At 52.0% G+C, this 16,819-nt stretch overlaps 1 protein-coding gene across 1 annotated transcript in view; it reads right to left on the bottom strand.

Moving 5' to 3' along the window:
- CACNA1B (calcium voltage-gated channel subunit alpha1 B) overlaps positions 1 to 16,819 on the bottom strand; it is a 308,079-nt gene that overhangs the window by 70,687 nt on the left and 220,573 nt on the right. The window contains exons 21-27 of the mRNA XM_064290825.1: positions 15,978 to 16,104; positions 12,171 to 12,300; positions 11,768 to 11,827; positions 10,346 to 10,452; positions 7,334 to 7,430; positions 5,443 to 5,603; positions 1,156 to 1,293 (exon numbers count right to left, since the gene is read on the bottom strand). Of these exons, the coding sequence (XP_064146895.1) occupies positions 1,156 to 1,293; positions 5,443 to 5,603; positions 7,334 to 7,430; positions 10,346 to 10,452; positions 11,768 to 11,827; positions 12,171 to 12,300; positions 15,978 to 16,104 (820 nt within the window). The remainder of the gene's footprint in view (positions 1 to 1,155; positions 1,294 to 5,442; positions 5,604 to 7,333; positions 7,431 to 10,345; positions 10,453 to 11,767; positions 11,828 to 12,170; positions 12,301 to 15,977; positions 16,105 to 16,819) is intronic.

Here is a 16,819-nt window from a genome sequence, read left to right as displayed (position 1 = left end):
GTCACCTGCTCATACCCAAGTCACTTGTTCAGCCCACTTTGCCCACTCATACCCAGCTCACCTGATCAGCCCAGCTCACCTGATCACACCCAGCTCACCTGCTCACATCTAGCTCACCTGCTCAGCCCAGCACACCTGCACACACCCAGGTCATCTGCTCACCTGCTTCCAGAGCCACAGGCCTGGGCCAGGAGAAATCCTAGGCTCAGATGGCTCTTCTAAAATAAGGCTTCCTGCCAGCTCATCACTTTTACCTTCTGAAGGGGAAGCAGAAGCTCCCAGTCTCAAGTTCCGCCACTCAGTGGGGCACTGAACATACCAATCCCTCAAGGCTGCCCTTAATGGAGGTCAGTGTGCTAACGCAGGGAGAAATGGAAGCACCTACCCTCCTGGCCTCCAGCCACCAGGAAGGATGCTTCAGAGACCACTATGCTGACCTCTCTGGTATAATCTTCTGCTCTGTCCAGGCTGTCAACTCTTAGAGGGCAGGGCCATGCCTTATGTTATTGATTGAATTGTGTCCTCGAATATGTGTCAACTTGACTAGGCCATGATTCCCAGTATTGTGTGATTGTCTGCCATTTTGCCATCTGATATGATTTTCCTATGTGTTGTAAATCTTACCTCTATGATGTTAATGAGGCAGAATTAGAAGCAGTTATGTTAATGAGGCAGGACTCAATCTACAAAATCAGGTTGTATCTTGAATAAATCTCTTTTGAGATGTAAAAGAAAGAAGGGAGCAGGGACAGGGGACCTCATGCCACCAAGAATGAAGAACCAGGAGGGAAGCATGTCCTTTGGACTCAGGGTCCCTGCACTGAGAAGTTCCTAGACCAGGGGAACATTGAAGACAAGGATCTTTTCCCAGAACTGGCACAGAAAGCCTTTCCCTAGAACTGGCAGACTGAATTCAGACTTGTAGCCTCCTAAACTGTGAAAGAAATAATTTTCCTTTTTAAAGCCATCCACTTGTGGTATTTCTGTTGTAGCACTAGACAACTAAGACACCTCATTTGGTTCTGTGACCAATACATATAAGGGCCTATGGACTATTTGCTGAGTGATGGAAAAAACAAACCAACGCAGAGCCTGGGCCTCTGCTGCAACCACCCCTTGGCTCCACCAGCTGAGATAAGCCAGATGGCCACTCACATGGGCCACCCTTCTCCTGTAGACACAGTGAACAGTGTCAGCAGAGCCCAGAGCACATTGTCATAGTGAAAGTCATATTTCTTCCACTGCCGCGGTTGAGCTTCCACTTCCTCCTTTTCATAATCCAGATACTGACCCCTAGGAATAGAAACACAGAGGAGGTTAGAGGATAAAAAAAAGGATCTAAATAAACCCATGTGCTGTGGTCAACTGATTTTCAACAAGGGTGCCAAGACCATTCAATGGTGAAAGAACAGTCCTTTCAATAAATGGTTCTGGGACAACTGGACCTCCACATGCAAAAGAATGAAGGTGGGCCCCTATCTCATACCCTATACAAAATTAACCCAAAATGGATCAAAGATCTAAACATAAGAGCTAAAACTATAAAACTCTTAGAAGAAAACATAAGGGTGAAATTTCATGACCTTGGATTTGGCAATGGATTCTTAAACACAACATCAAAAGCACAAGCAACAAAAGAAAAAATAGATAAATTGGAGTTCATCAAAATTTAAAACTTTTGTGCTTCAAAGGACTCCATTAAGAAAATGAAAAGACAACCCAAAGAGTGGAAGAATATATTTGCAAATCGTATGTCTGATAAGCTTTTAATTTCGAGAACATACCAAGAAGTATTACAATCAATAATAAAACAGACAAATAACCCAATTAAAAAATGGGCAAAGAATCTGAATAAATATTTTTCCAAAGAAGATATACATATGGCCAATAAGAACATAAAAAGATTTTTGACATCATTAGTCATGAGGGAAATGCAAACCAAACCCACAGTGAAATACCACTTCACACCCACTACATGACTATGTAGACAAAATAGAAAGTTTATACACTACTAGTGGGAATGTAAAATAGTGCAGCCACTGTTAAAAACTTTGGCAGTTCCACTAATGGTTAAACGCAGAGTAAATATAAACCAAAACCCACTGCCGTTGAGTTGATCCCGACTCATGGTGACCCCATAGGATAGAGGAGAATGGCCCAAAAGGGTTTCCGAGGCTGTAAATTTTTACAGAAGCAGACTGCCGCATCTTTCATGGATGGGTTTGAACTGCTGACCTTTCGGTTATCAGCCAAGCACTTTAACCACTGTGCCACAGGGCTCCTTAGAGTTAACATGTTGTTGTTTGTTGTTTGGTGCCGTCCAGTCGGTTCCAACTCATAGTGAGCCCAAGTATAACAGAACAAAATGCTGCCGGTCCTGCACCATCCGCACATTTGTTGCTATGTTTGAGCCCATTGTTGCAGCCACTGGGTCAATCCACCTCGTTGAGGGTCTTCCTCTTTTTCACTGACCCTCTACTTTACCAAATATGATGTCCTTCTCCAGGGACTGATCCCTCCTGATAACATGTCCGAAGTACGTGAGATGAAGTCTCGTCATTCTCCCTTGTAAGGGGTATTCTAGCTGTACTTCTTCCAAGACAGATTTGCTTGTTCTTCTGGAAGTCCATGGTATATTCAATATTCTTCACCAACAACATAATTCAAAGGTATCAATTCTTCTATGGTCTTCCTTATTCATTTTCCAACTTACGCATGCATATGAGGCAATTATAATACCGTGGCTTGGGCCAGGTGCACATCAGTCTTCAGAGTGACTTCTTTGCTTTTCAACACTTTAAAGAGGTCTTTTGCAGCAGATTTGTCGAATGCAAAGCATTGTTTGATTTCTTAACTGCTGCTTCCATGGCTGTTGATTGTGGATCCAAGTAAAATGAAATCCTTGACAACCTCAACCTTTTCTCCATTTATCATGATGTTGCTTATTGGTCCAGTTGTGAGGATTTTTGTTTTCTTTATGTTGAGGTGTAATCCATACAGAAGGCTGTGGTCTTTGATCTTCGTCAGTAAGTGTTTCAGGTCCTCTTCACTTTCCACAAGCAAAGTTGCGTCATCTGCATATCACAGGTAGTTAATGAGTCTTCCTCCAATCCTGGTGCCCTATTCTTATTCATATAGTCCAGCTTCTAGAATTATTTGCCCAGCACACAGGTTGAATAAGTGTGGTGAAAGGATACAATCCTGACGTACATCCTTCCTGACTTTAAACCACACAGTACTCCCTTGTTCTGTTGAATGACTGCCTCTTTGTCTACGTACAGGTTCCTCATGAGCACAATTAAGTGTCCTGGAATTCCCAGTCTCTGCAATGTTATCCATAGTTTGTTATGATCCACACAGCTGAATGCCTTTGCATAGTCAGTAAAACACAGGTAAACATCTTTATGGTATTTTCTGCTTTTCAGCCAGGATCCATCTGACATCAGCAATGATTCCCTCATTCCATGTCCTCTTCTGAATCAGGCTTGAACTCCTGGCACTTCCCTGTCGATGTACTGCTGCAATCGTTTTGAAGTATCTTCAGAAAAAATTTAATCGCATGTGATATTGATGATATTGTTCAATAATTTCTTAGCTTCACTGAAACCTGTCCACCATGGGTGACCCTGCTGGTATTTGAAATACTGGTGGCATAGCTTCCAGCATCACAGCAACACACAAGCTACACAGTATGACAAACTGACAGACAACTGATGGAGAGTTAACATATGACCCAGTAATTTCACTACTAAGTATATACCCAAGAGCAATGAAAACATATATCCACACAAAACCTTGCACATGAAAGTTCACAGTAGCATTAGTAATAACAGCCAAAAGGTATTGTTAAATGAAAGAAGCCAGTCACAAAAGATCACATACTGTATGATTCCATTTATATAAATCATCCAGAGTAGATAAATCCATAGAGACAGAAAACAGATTAATGGTTGCTGGGCTGGGAGGGAATGGGGAATGGAGGCCCCTTTCTGAGCCTATGAAAATGTTCTAAAATTGACTGTGGTGATGAACAACTCTGTGAATACATTAAAAACCAATGAATTGTATGTTTTAAATCGGTGAGTTGTATGGTATGTGAGTTGTGTCTCAATAAAGCTATTAAATGACCAAACCAACCAAGGACCCTGCTGTGTGGGGGAAAAGGTGATCTTTTCAAATAAAGAGTGCTGGGTCAATTGGAAGTCCATCTGGGGAAAATTTTCCTTTGCCCATATCTGACACCACACACAAAAATCACCTCTAGGTAGGCTGGAGATCTAAATGTGAAAGGCAAAAATTAAACTTAAAAATATATATAAGAGAACATCTCCCTGACCTTGGACTGGGTTTCTTAAAAAGGACACAAAAAGTACTAAACATAAAAGAAAAATAATATAAATTGGACTATATTAAAATCAAGTACTTTGTTCTTTAAAAGACACTACTAAAAGACTAAAAAAGTACCCCACAGAAATGGAGAAGTCTATAATCCGTAGATCTGGCAAAGGATTCCTACAAATCCCCAAGAAAGAAACAGACAACCCAAATAGGAAAGTGGGTAAAAGGCTTGAACAGTCACTTTCCACAAAAGGACCTCCTACTGGCCCATCACCTTGGACAAGATGCCCAGCCTCATCGGTTACCAGAGTGCAAATTAGGCCACAGGGGGATCCACTACAACCTCACCAGGAAGGCTAAAGAGGGACAGACAGAAACACCACATATTGGCCAGCATATGGTGCACCTAGAACTCTCATACATGCCGGTGAGTGTGTAAATTGATACAGCCACCATATACTAAAGCTGGGCATATGCACAGTCTATGATCCAGCAGCTGCCACCAGAAATGTACCCATGTGCTCACCGACGGACATGCACTAGAATGTTCTAACAGCACTTCTCAAGACAGCCCCAAACTGGGAACCGCCAGATGCCATCAATAGCAGAGTGGGCAGGTACATCGTGTCTATTCACACAAGAGAACACTGCACAACCAGGCAGGGCCACGCCGCACTGTCCTGTTCAGCAGGTACAGCCCCCTCCATTTCTCCCAGCACTTCCCCGAAGGCGGGGCCTGCAGCAGGACGTCTGAGCCTCACCTCCACAGTCACAGCTGCTCTAACAATGAGGTCGCGCCTCTGACCTCACTGGATCTCAGGGCTGGAGAGCCTTCCACCGACACCCCGGGGCCTGAGAGTCCCCCCTCAGCAGCTGGTTTGTGCCTGACCCCACTGATGAGGAACGCTAGGGTCCCCAGTACAACACTGGGGACATAAGGGTGCAAGCCTCACGATTCCCTGGTGGTGGCTGGCACACCCCTAGCAGGCCCCCCCAGAGCCCTCCCTTGGGGTCCCCACTGCTGGCTTTGGCTGAGTCTCCTGAGCCACGTGACCTGACCACTTGGTCATGAGGGAGTGTCACACGTGCCCAGCCTCAGTTTACCTGCAGTCCCTCTCCAGCTCCTTGGACTCGTCAGTGCAGTAAAAGAACTTCCCTTTGAAGAGCTGCACGGCGATCACAGCGAAGATGAACATGAAGAGCATGTAGACGACCAGGATGTTGAGGACGTTCTTCAGGGAGTTCACCACACAGTCGAACACGGCCTGGGGAAGGGCAGGGGCACCTACATGCTCAGATCTCGGGCCCCTGAGGAGACCCCCGGGTGGCCGAGGCCCTGCAGACAGGGAATGGATCCACCGCCAGCTGCCCAAAACAGCAGGAGGAGATGGGAAGCGGGCAGGTGGACAGCACCTGAGGAGAGGCCCCCAGGGCTGCAGGTCCAAGTGAGGCCAAGTAAGCAAAGACGCCTCAGAGCCTAGGCTGACTGTGCCAGGAGGGGCTGGGCAGGGTCCCACTCCACCCTGCTGGCCAGTGGGAATCTGCCCAGGCTGACCCAGGACAGATGTGGCAATGCTGTACACCAGCTCTGAGGCAAGGACTTTTGCTGTTTTGTGGCCCTGAGGTGACAGACATCTGCTGCCATCACCAGCTGGGCCTCCTCCTTGCGTATCTGGGGACGCAGCTGAGAAAACGCACCTTTCAGTGCCTTGAAGTGTGTCTCCGGCTGCTCATGCTGGCATGGCAGAGCCACAGCCCCTGCTGAGAACCTGCTCTGCCCAGACCTGCCTGCACACCAAGGACCCAGCATGAAAGCAGTTCGCTCAGCCTTGCAAGCACTCATCAATTACTAGATTTTAGCACAGCTGTGTTTGGGTTCACACTCTTTCCTTTATCCAGAATCTCAGCTGTGCTGATCCTTGAGGGCCTTCCCTGGGAACCCCTGCCCTCCCTGCACTCCCCTCACAATCCTCGGCCTCCCTGGGAGCACCGCTTCCTTCCTGTGCTGCAGCTGTTGATCAGAACACCCTAGCTCATTTGGTGGTCCTTGAAAAGGAAGAGGAGTCCCAGGTGGGACTGCTGTGAAGAAGCCCACCTCCTCCCCATAGGTGTGTGATCTGAGAAGCAAAATGTGGGGCCTCCCCTCTGCTTATCCCACCCCATGCAAGAAGCTGCAGTGGGACAGGGCCAGGTGCATGTGTACCTGCAGTACGGGCACACACAGGCATGTCCATGCACATACACACATGCACATAACATGCACACAACACGCACGTGCACACATGCTCACGTGTGCACAGATGCATGAACCACATGTAAGCATATACTCATGTGCATACACACAGTCAAGTACACACTCATGCAACACAAAAGTGTGTATGCGTTCACACAGACACGCACACACATTCATGAACATGTATACATGGGCACGCATGCAAGCACATAAACTCAGACCTGTGCAAACACACACATGTTCACGTGTACATTAACACACACCCAGGCACATACACATGCACATATGTGCATACACCCAGAGATGCACACAACACACACATGAACATGCAGCCATGCATGCAGGCACACACGAGCATGAACACATATGAACACACATGCACACATGTAAGTATGTACACTCATACACAATATATACATATGCATGCTAACAGAGAAGGCACACATATACACAATGTGCATGAATATACATGCACACACGTAAGCATTTGCACTTGTGTCCATGGATGCACATGTGCACACATATAACACAAGGCATGTACATATGCATAAATGCAGATGTGAGCACAGAATAACACACAGACATGCACACATGCACACACATATGCACATGTGCAGGGACATGTGCACGCATGCATACAGTCTCGAACACACTCATGCACACATACAGGCATGTGCACACACATAAGCATGTACACTTGCACACATCCAATACACACACACACCAGCCCGCCCCACCAGTTCCGACTCTCCAGGCTCCAACCTTGAGCTTAGGCAGCCGTTTGATGGTCTTGAGTGGCCGCAAGACACGCAGGACTCTCAGGGACTTGATAGTGTTGATGTCTTTCCCTTTGGATCCTCTAGAAGGAGAAGCCACAGATGGAGACAGGCAGAGGGACCCTCAGGGCGTGCATGATCCCACATGCATTCTGCCTCAGGCCACAGGGCTGAGGACCCAAGAGCAAGAAACCTCAGCCACACTACCGCCAGTCCAACCAGTGCCCAGCATCTGGGCAGATGGGCACCAGGGCCAGGTTAGTGGGCCCCTGGTGTCCAGGAGAATCCCAGCCTGGAGCACGGCAGTGGTTTCCAGCACCCCAGCACTCCCCTGATGCTCACCCCAAACCAGCTTCCTGAAGCCACCTGCTGAGGCCAGCCCCAGGAGGACAGGGACAGACATGAGGGCACACAGACCCCCAGGTGGAATGGCATAGGGGAGCCAAGAGCAGGGTGCCACCATGTCCTTTATCACTGTACCTTCTTGAAGAGCTGGTTTTCCTGCCTCTTGGGGGCAGTAAAGGGACTTTTCTGGCCTCCACCCCTATGGCTCTCTCTGCCTGTCCTCCTCCCTCAGCTGCCCTAATGCTTCCCTGGCTGATGTAAAACTGACAGGAAGGATGAGGGGGAGAAAAAAATGGAAGGGCTGGAGGGAGGGAAGAAGGAACAGAGGAAAAGACAAAGGTAAGTACAGAGGCAATGCAGGAGACAGGACGGACAACGAGACGATAAAACAAGGGAGAGACAGACAGACAGAGACCTCAAGACAACCCAGAATGGAGCAAACAGGAAAACCCAAACTGGGAGAGGGATGGTGGGACAGGAAGTCAGAGATAAAGTCCAGCAGGGGAACAAGCTCAGAAGCCCAGGGTCAGCAGCCACTCAGGGCAGCACTCCTTGCACAAGTAGCCACATTGGCCCAGGAATCAGCAGGCTGGGGCGGCCCTCCCATGGCCTGAGGGCCAGGCCAAGGGTGTGGAGGAAGTCTCCTGAGGGGCACAGGGAGCCTGCACTCACAGCCTTCATAGGCTTCTTGGTAAGGGGCCGATCTCAGCAGTGAAGCAAACCCCACTTGGGGGGTCTCAGCCCAGACAGTGCAGAGCAGGGGAGCTGAGGGCTCAGGGAGCATGGGAAACACTCACCCAAGGTCGCCCTAGCCCCCTTTCCTCAGAGTCTACGTCTCATGACACCCCCTGGCAATCCCTGAGGAACGAAGGCCTGTATGGAGGGTATCAGAGGCCACCCCCAGGTGGTTTTTCTCCTCAGAATACGGAGTGGCAGAGCCCATGCCAGCTGATGGCAGCCTAGCCTTTTTGTCTCCCTTCCCAGACCTGCATTCCCAGATTACACCAAGTGCCCCAGAAGAGCCCAGCCCTGAGCAAGGCAGAGGTTTCCAGCATCCCAGTGCTCCTGACACCCACCCTCAAACCAGCTTCCTGCAGCTGCCTGCTGAGGCTAGCCCAGGAGGACAGGGGAGGCGGTGGAAACCTGAGGGATGCAGAAGTGAAGAGACACGTTTTCTCCCAGGAAATGATGTCCCAGGGGAGCACTCCTCGAGGCGGCCCCCTGGGTGGAGTGGCAACAGGGCTTGGGCTGCACTTCCCTCCGCCCAGCCCAGCACCTGCTCCCTCTCCCTTGCTGGATTCCACCCTTGCCCTCCTCCAGACACCTGACCGGCCCCTCACTGGCTTTCTGGCAGTCATCACTTTCTCTATCACATAAGAACAGGCCGTCAGGACACCCAGGGGAGACAGGCAGAGCAGGCCTTGGGGAAATTTCCTTGGATGTCAGACCTCAGGCAGCCAACTGGCCCACGGCCGGCAGCTCCTATCCACATCCCCTCTCTGCCCTCCAGCACTATCTTGGGATGCCCTGCTCACAGGGTCACCTGTCCCCAAAGACTAGCCAGCCCCAGCCTGGCCCCAGGCAGACCGGCCCTCTGCCAGGGGCCCCGCCCAGGCAGCATGCAGCCGCGTGAAGACAGATGTGGATGAGAGAGAAGGGCAGTGATGACATAGCCCGAGCCGGGCCCCCAGGATAACTGTGATGGTGGTGGCAGTGCAAGGGGGTAAGGGAAGGCATTACCCCATGAAGCTCCTACCGAGTCCAGCAACAGGAAAACAAAGAGAACACAGAGTCAGTGACGCCGGCAGAGACAAGAAGGCCTCTGTCCAGGGTGCAGCTCTGGCCCACACCCTGAGCAGGAAGGGAGGCCCTCCCTACCTAAGAAGATTAGGCCCCTTTCTTTGCCCTTGATACCTGTCACCCCTGGGGTCTTCGTTATCTCTGTGTCTCACTCATAGCTCTTCAAGGGTTCCCCTGTGTACCCAGTCCTGCCCCGTATTTCCTAGTCCAGACTCACCCCCAAGTCCTCAGATGCCTGCCTCCTGCTGACCCTCTATCTCTACGGGAGACCCCAGGCTTGGGCTCAGCAAACCGCAGAGAAAACGGTCTGAAGTCCCAACAGGAGGGGGACACCCATGAGCTCTGGCTGACCACTCGGGCAGAAATAACAGGAGGTCACCTGAGCTGGAACTTGCCTGAAGCAGGTGAAATGGCCCTGAAGGACCCCATAAGTAGATGCCACTCAAGCCCAAGGGATGTGGGCCCTCTCCCAGGACCATGGGCTGCCTCAGGGTAAACAGGCCACTGGGTCCCTCTTAACCCAGCTCAGCTCCAAGGCGGGAAGGCTCATGTGTGGAACATGCCCTTCCAGCCATCCAGAACCACTGGCCCTAGACCCTGTACTCCTGACTCTGGTGAAAAGGGCCTTGATCGACCTTGGAGAGGAACTCAGGATGGCCTGTGGATGGGGGGGATTAGGAGGGTGCTGCCCAGAGAGCCCTGGAGTAGAGGGTGGGGGGCAGTCAACACTGGGCATGTCGAGTCCCATCTCAGCACGGAGGCTGATGGGGCTCTCCCTTCCTCCCTCACCCCCAACACTGACCAGCTCTAGAAGCTGCAGCCCAGTGGGAGGCCACAGCTGACAGGTACTTACGAGAAGGCAAATGCCACCAGAGCACCACTGACCACAATGAAGTCCAAGATGTTCCACAGGTCCCGGAAGTAGGCCCCAGGGTGTAGCAGCAGTCCCAGGTCAATCATCTTTGGGGGAAAACACACTTTAGTGTGTGGAATAAGAGGGGAGGGCAAGGCTCAGATATCACCCTCTCAGGAGAGGGGGATGCAGCTGGGTCACACTGTCTTGGGGAAAGGGGATGTGGCCTGGGTTGCACCCCTAGAGGCCTCAGTGCCATCGACACAAATATTCCCATGTGGCTCATGACTGGCCGAGGCCCCCTGGAGCCTGAGGGACACTATGAGGTCTGTCACCATCTGCTCCTCCTGGCCACACCTCAGGCACATGTGCCCAGGGGCACAAAGACTGCCCAGACCCTCAAAGGTCAGCTCGGGGCAGTGGGAGGAGCTGCTGGCCGGAGTCAGTGGGTCTACACTTACATCCTGTCTGTGTAATTTTGGCAAGTAACTGAACCGCTGTAAGCCTCAGCCTCCTCACCTGTAAAGTGGGGCCTACCCCACAAGGTTTTATGACTATAGGAACGGCAGAGGCCATGCTCACGCACACTTTGTAAGTGCACATAAAAAGAACTACCCTGAATGCATGTATGCAGCACACATACATGCAGACATGTACACATTCATGAAAACACATACCTGTGCAAACACTCACGCCTGTGCACACACACACATCTGTGCACACATGCACACCTGTGCAAACACAGACATTTATGCACAGACCTGTGTAAACACACACACTTGCGCAAACATGCTTACTTGTGCAAACGTGCACCTGTGCAATCTACACACCCCACCAAGAAGGTACTGCATGCCAACACTGCAGACAGATGGTAATGGTCTTGCTGAAATGGTAGACTTGGCCTCTGATCAGACAAATACCAGGCCCTTTTTATATGTAAGTCACCAGCACCCCCTTCCAGCAAATTTTCAGACGCTGCAGTCACCTCCCTTTCCCTGAGGTCTCTTTCCACCCCTGATGTCTCATGGCCTTCCTCCTTTGCCGACCACAATGCGATTCTTAGGGAGGCGTTAAGCCCACACTCGTACATTAAGGAAGCCTATAATTCCACACGTTGAGGAGCTGGAGTGTAGTGAGCGCCCAGCAACGTGGTGAAAGCCCTCCAGATGGTAATAGCACTGTCACACACCCATGGTCATTGACAAAGCAACAGTGACTGTGCTGACGGCCTCTCATTCTCCACAACACGGGATGCCTCCTGTGTGAGCACACACACATGTACACATCATTGCCGAGCACACACACATGCAGACCCACCACATGCCTTTACAACAGAGGTTTCGGAAATATGGCTTGACTCTGTCCCATCTCAGTGGGAGAGGACAAGGCTTTGGGGTTACCAGGGGCAGCCACGTATCTCACCTTTATCACCATCTCAAAGGTGAAGACGCCTGTGAAGATGTAATCCATGTATTTCAGAACCTAGAACCAACATGAAGGTAACTCTCAAAGGCTGAGCCAGAAGCTCTGAGTCAGGGACCATCTCAGGGCTCTGAGCTTTTCTTCCAGGACCTGAAAAGAACACACATCAGCCAGGGCCCTGTTGGTGCCAATGGCAGGAGGAAAGGCTCTGGGACCAGGGCACTTCCTGCTCAGCCCATCTGTAATATGTGGGGTGATGAGGTGGCTTCTCCAGACTGCTGGTCCCAAACCCACCACAGAAGGGGCCCAGGCAGAGGAAGAAGTGTCTGGTGGGAAGACCACCGAGGGCCAAGCACCAAGGGTCCCACCACCAGGGGTACTCCCACAGAGCAGACCCACTCACGTTGTTCCTGGGTGAGTCTGTGCGCACAGGGTCCTCAGCAGCGAGGGCAATGCTGCTCAGGGCAATGACCACCAGAATGACCATCTCGAAGTACCGCATGGTCACAATGTAATGGCAGCAGCGGCGGAGCCTGGGGGAGCAGAGGAAAGATCATCACAAGACCCAGACACTGGCCCAGGGCTGGTTCCCCACACTTGAGGCGTGTGTGTGTGTTCACCCCTTAGGTAGAATCTTACTGGGGCACCTCAGGAAGGGGTTGCACCTAGAGCTGAGCTTTACCAAGTGTCCATGTTGTTGAGGGACAATGCCAGGTGACCAAAGGTGACTGAGAAGAGGTACTCTTGAAAAGGAGTCCCAGGAAAGGGTGGGGAGGCTGCAGAAACTACAGCAGAGGTCAGCAAACTGCGGCCAGCAGGCCAAGTTGGGGAGCCCCTAGTTGTAAATAAAGTTTTGGGACACAGCCATGCTCATTCATTTGTATACTGTCTGGAGGAGGCTTTCACGGTACAATAGCAGCAGTGAGTAGTGCCATTATGGTCTGCAAAGTTGAAATGTTTACTGCCTGGCCCCCTACAGAAAAGATTTGCTATAGGTAGGGCTGAGGGGGTTGCTCAGAGAAGAATTTGAGACCAACCCACTTAACCCGGTTGTGGACAGCAGGCCTCTCTTTCCACTGGGGCCATGCTGCTAGTGAACACACCTGTCACATGCACACCTCCTCAATCACCTGTTTACCTTCATTCACTGGCTAACGATTACTGAGCGTCTACTCTGCTCTGGCATGCCCTAAATCCAGAGACACAACAGGAAAGAAAATGACATGTCCTGGCCTCAGAGGGCTTTACCCCACGGGGGAGACACCAGGAAACAGCACAGAAAAGAAGACACAAGATTGATGCTGATGTCCCTGTGACCCGGAGGCCACAGGGAGGGGCTGATCCCAGGGGCATTCACCTCTCCCACCTTGCAGGCCACTCAACCTGCTCCTCCAACTTCTTCGCCCATCACTGCTACAAACCCCCAGGACCTTCCGTCTGAGATGACACCCATCCCCAGCTACCACCCACCCACTCCTCTCCTCCCCCCACACCCACTTGAGCGGCACAGAAGGCCTCCTGGTGCTGCGTCCCCAGGATGCTTCTCTCTCCTTACTCAAGGAGCCCTTCCTCTGGCCTCCATGACCACTGTCTGAGGCCTCTCTGCCCAGGCCCTCTGTTCTTGTACCTCCACAGTCACCCAGTCCATTTTGCAGCAGAGCCTCCACCTCAAGTGCAGCTTTGCCCCTGAGTCCATCGAGCCCCCAGGTCAGACCTCGGGAACACACTGCCCTCCACTCTGCCATGGAGCAGAACTGTCATCCTTGACATCTTCCCTCCACATCTAATTTATCACCAGATTCTACCTCCAGGTTCCTCTCCAAACATCCACTCCCAAACCTCTGCCCTGGTGCAGGAGACAGACCAGCATCTCCGGGCCCAGTGTTCTCCCACCAGGCAGCCCTGCAGATGGTCTCCTTGCCTCACTCACCCGCCCCCACTGCTGCAACCTGCCCTGGCTTCTGACTGTGGGCACACACTTGCTGCTCACCTCCACACCCCTGTGCCCCACCACCCACCTGTCTTCAGCCATCCTGAGCCTTCTGTCTTCACCTGGGGGCCACTGCAAATGCCGTTCTCTCTACAAAAAATACTTTCTCTTCTTCATCTTACCTCTTATTTATCCTTGAAGTTTCAACTAAGACATCATTTCCCCTAGGAAACCCCGAGCTTCAGTCTGGGTGGAGGTTCCCCTCCCCCCATTTTACCATTTCCACACTGTGTTTACCTGGTGGTTACCTGCCCCCTGCCCCCACTGTACCATCAGTCCTGAGAGGGCAGGGGCCCAGCTGTCTCGGTCACAGCACAGCAGAGTAAGTGCCGGGGAAACAGTGATAGTGAAAGTTGGAAGGAGGGATGGAAGGAGAAGCAGGCTGGGGATGCGGTCTGGAGGAGCCGTGGTGTGGTGGAGCCCTGTACCCACTCATGAGGGAGTTAGACAGACACATAATGGGTGGGTGGGTCTGTCTGGCTGCTGAGCCCCTGCAGGGGCGTAGCGAGGGTAACAAGTGCCCAGGGCAATTTCTAAGTTGTGCCCCCCCACCCCCAATTTCAAGATGAATAGGAATTGATAGCAGCAACGAGCGAGCAGAAAGGTCTCTTGTCTGGCTGACTCAGTCAAGTGCCTTTCATATTTGCAGCACACTGGAATGTCATTCCATGCCTTGTCTGGCGCCCCTTGGACTTGCGCCCAGGGGCAAGTGTCCCTCTCTGCTGCCCCCCATCAATAAGCCTCTACCCCTGCTCTAGCCTGGGGTTTTCTTGCAGTCCCTCTTTTACCCTGCTGTGCCTCTGCGTGGGACTCTCCCCTCTCACCGAGGCCCACCTGACCTCCTTCTAACTTCGGCACCGCCAGCTCGTCCCTCCCCTCCCCTGAGTCTTTGATCTGTCACCTCTCACTGAGGCCCGCCTGAACCCTCTCTAACTTCGGACCCCCAGCTCAACCCTCCACTCTCTGTGCTGCATGTCCTCCTTCTCACTCACCACTAGCTGACATTTCACGACTTTTACTTGTTTCTCTGGTCGATCCTGCCTCTCTCAGTAGCATGTGAGCTCAGTAGGGAAGGGCTTTTGTCTGGTCTGTCCGTTACTCTATGTTCCTGGCACCTGGAATGCTGTTTGGCACATGAATACTTGTTGAATTAATGCGAGTGCCAGGGTTGATGAGAGGGTGATGGGTGCATGACGAATTTTGTGATAGGTATGCATGAACAGATGCAGGAGACAGACATGAGGCAGAGGTGCACACCTAGAGGACAGAGATATGATGGACAGCAGGTGCTTGCATGCAGGTAGGTATGGACTGAGTCTTTGTCCAGTGGCTGTGGGCGGGGCTTGTGTGCAGGTGGACATGCAGGTGGATACAGGAAGGCCTGGGTGCAGGTAGACATGCAGGCAGATATGGGAGGGCCTGTGTGTAGATGGGTATGGGCAGGGCCTGGGTGCGGGTAGATATGGGCAGGGCCTGTGTAAGGTGCGTATGGGTGGGGCTTGTGTGCAGGTGGATATGGGCAGGGTCTGTGTGCAGGTGGACATGCAGGTGGATATGGGAGGGCCTGGGTGCAGGTAGATATGGGCGGGGCTCATGTACTGGTGGATATGAGCAGGGCTTGTGTGCAGATGGATAGGGGTGGGGCCTTATGCAGGTGGATATAGGCAGGGTCTGGGTGCAGATGGGCATGGACACCGCCTGTGTGCAGGTGGGTATGGGTGGGGCTTGTGTGCAGGTAGATAGGGGTGGGGCTTGTGTGCAGGTGAATATGGGCAGGGCTTGTGTGCAGGCACATATGGGTGGGGCCTTATGCACGTGCATACAGGCAAGGCCTGGGTGCAGGTGGGCATGGACAGGACCCATGTGCAGGTAGATATGGGCAGGGCTTGTATGCAGGTGGATATGGGCAGAGCTGCGCACAGAGACATGCACCCGGGGGGCAGGGAGGTAAAACTTCAGGCACAAACTCTGTGGCTGGCTCTCAGGGCTGGTGTCTGAGGCAGTCAGCACTTCCTGTGCCCTGGTGTCCTCCTCTGTAAAATGAGGTGGTAACGGTATTTCTTCTTAGGGTTGTGATGATTAAAGGAATGAATGTACCTACAGTGAGCTGACTTAGTGCTGCCACAGACGCATATTCTGGAAATGTTCGCTACTGCATGCTGTGAACTCGTGACAGTGAGTGAAGCACAAGCAGGGCCACGGCGAGTGGCAGAGACTCACAGGTTAGTGGGACTCAGACAGAACATGGAGCTGTATGGGACAATTGGCCGGGGGCCGCCTCCCATCACACCGCTGGTATCTGCCTCCTTCTTCCCCTCCGCTTGGCTCTCCAGGTCTATGTTTTCACCTATGAGGACACAAAGTCACCAAGTTAGGGCTGTGGGCACCAAAAAAAAAACCCCACTGTATAAACGCCCTTCCCACTTCCAGCTCCTGGGGAGGGCAGCAGGTCTTCGACGCTGACACTTCAAAGCTGAGCTGGGGGCTGGGAAATGCCCTCCAGTCAATGTCGCATCATGACCAGACAAGTGGCTAGCTAGGACCATGGCTGGTACGGAGTCGGAGACCCCATCAGACCTTCTTGCCACTTGTCAAGAGGAGAGACAGCTCCATGGCCACATGGCACTCTGGCTGGGCCTCTGCAAGGGGCCTCAGTGCACATGTTCTACCAACACCACAGCCTCCTTGGCTCCAGAGACCAGGGCAGTAGTTCTCTGCACTGTCTGGGAGCACAGAACCCTTCAAGCCCTTAACACAGCCCTGTCCCGCTGCCCCTGCATAATCTCGGGCCAGCAGGGGACAGTCACAGAGGCCGTAGTCAGTCGAACCTGGTCTGGGGTCCTCTCTGAGACCCTGGAGAAGGGGGCACCCCACCAGGCTGGGACTCAGAGGCACGAGGACTTTGAATGCAGTGCTGAGCCTGGCAGGCCCGGTCACTGTCTCTCCTCAGTCCCCTCTGCCTGGGGCCCTCACTCTGCTCAGCTCCATGCCTGTTCAGCATCTCCCTTCCCCAAGTCCATTCTCTGGTCTCTCAGAACCCTTGCTCCCCTCCCCCAGGCTCT

This window comes from Loxodonta africana, chromosome 9, assembly GCF_030014295.1.
Source record: "Loxodonta africana isolate mLoxAfr1 chromosome 9, mLoxAfr1.hap2, whole genome shotgun sequence".
In the NCBI taxonomy this organism is placed as follows: domain Eukaryota; kingdom Metazoa; phylum Chordata; class Mammalia; order Proboscidea; family Elephantidae; genus Loxodonta; species Loxodonta africana.
The sequence above is the reverse complement of the archived record's forward strand: the minus strand, read 5'-3'. Positions and strand labels throughout refer to the sequence as shown.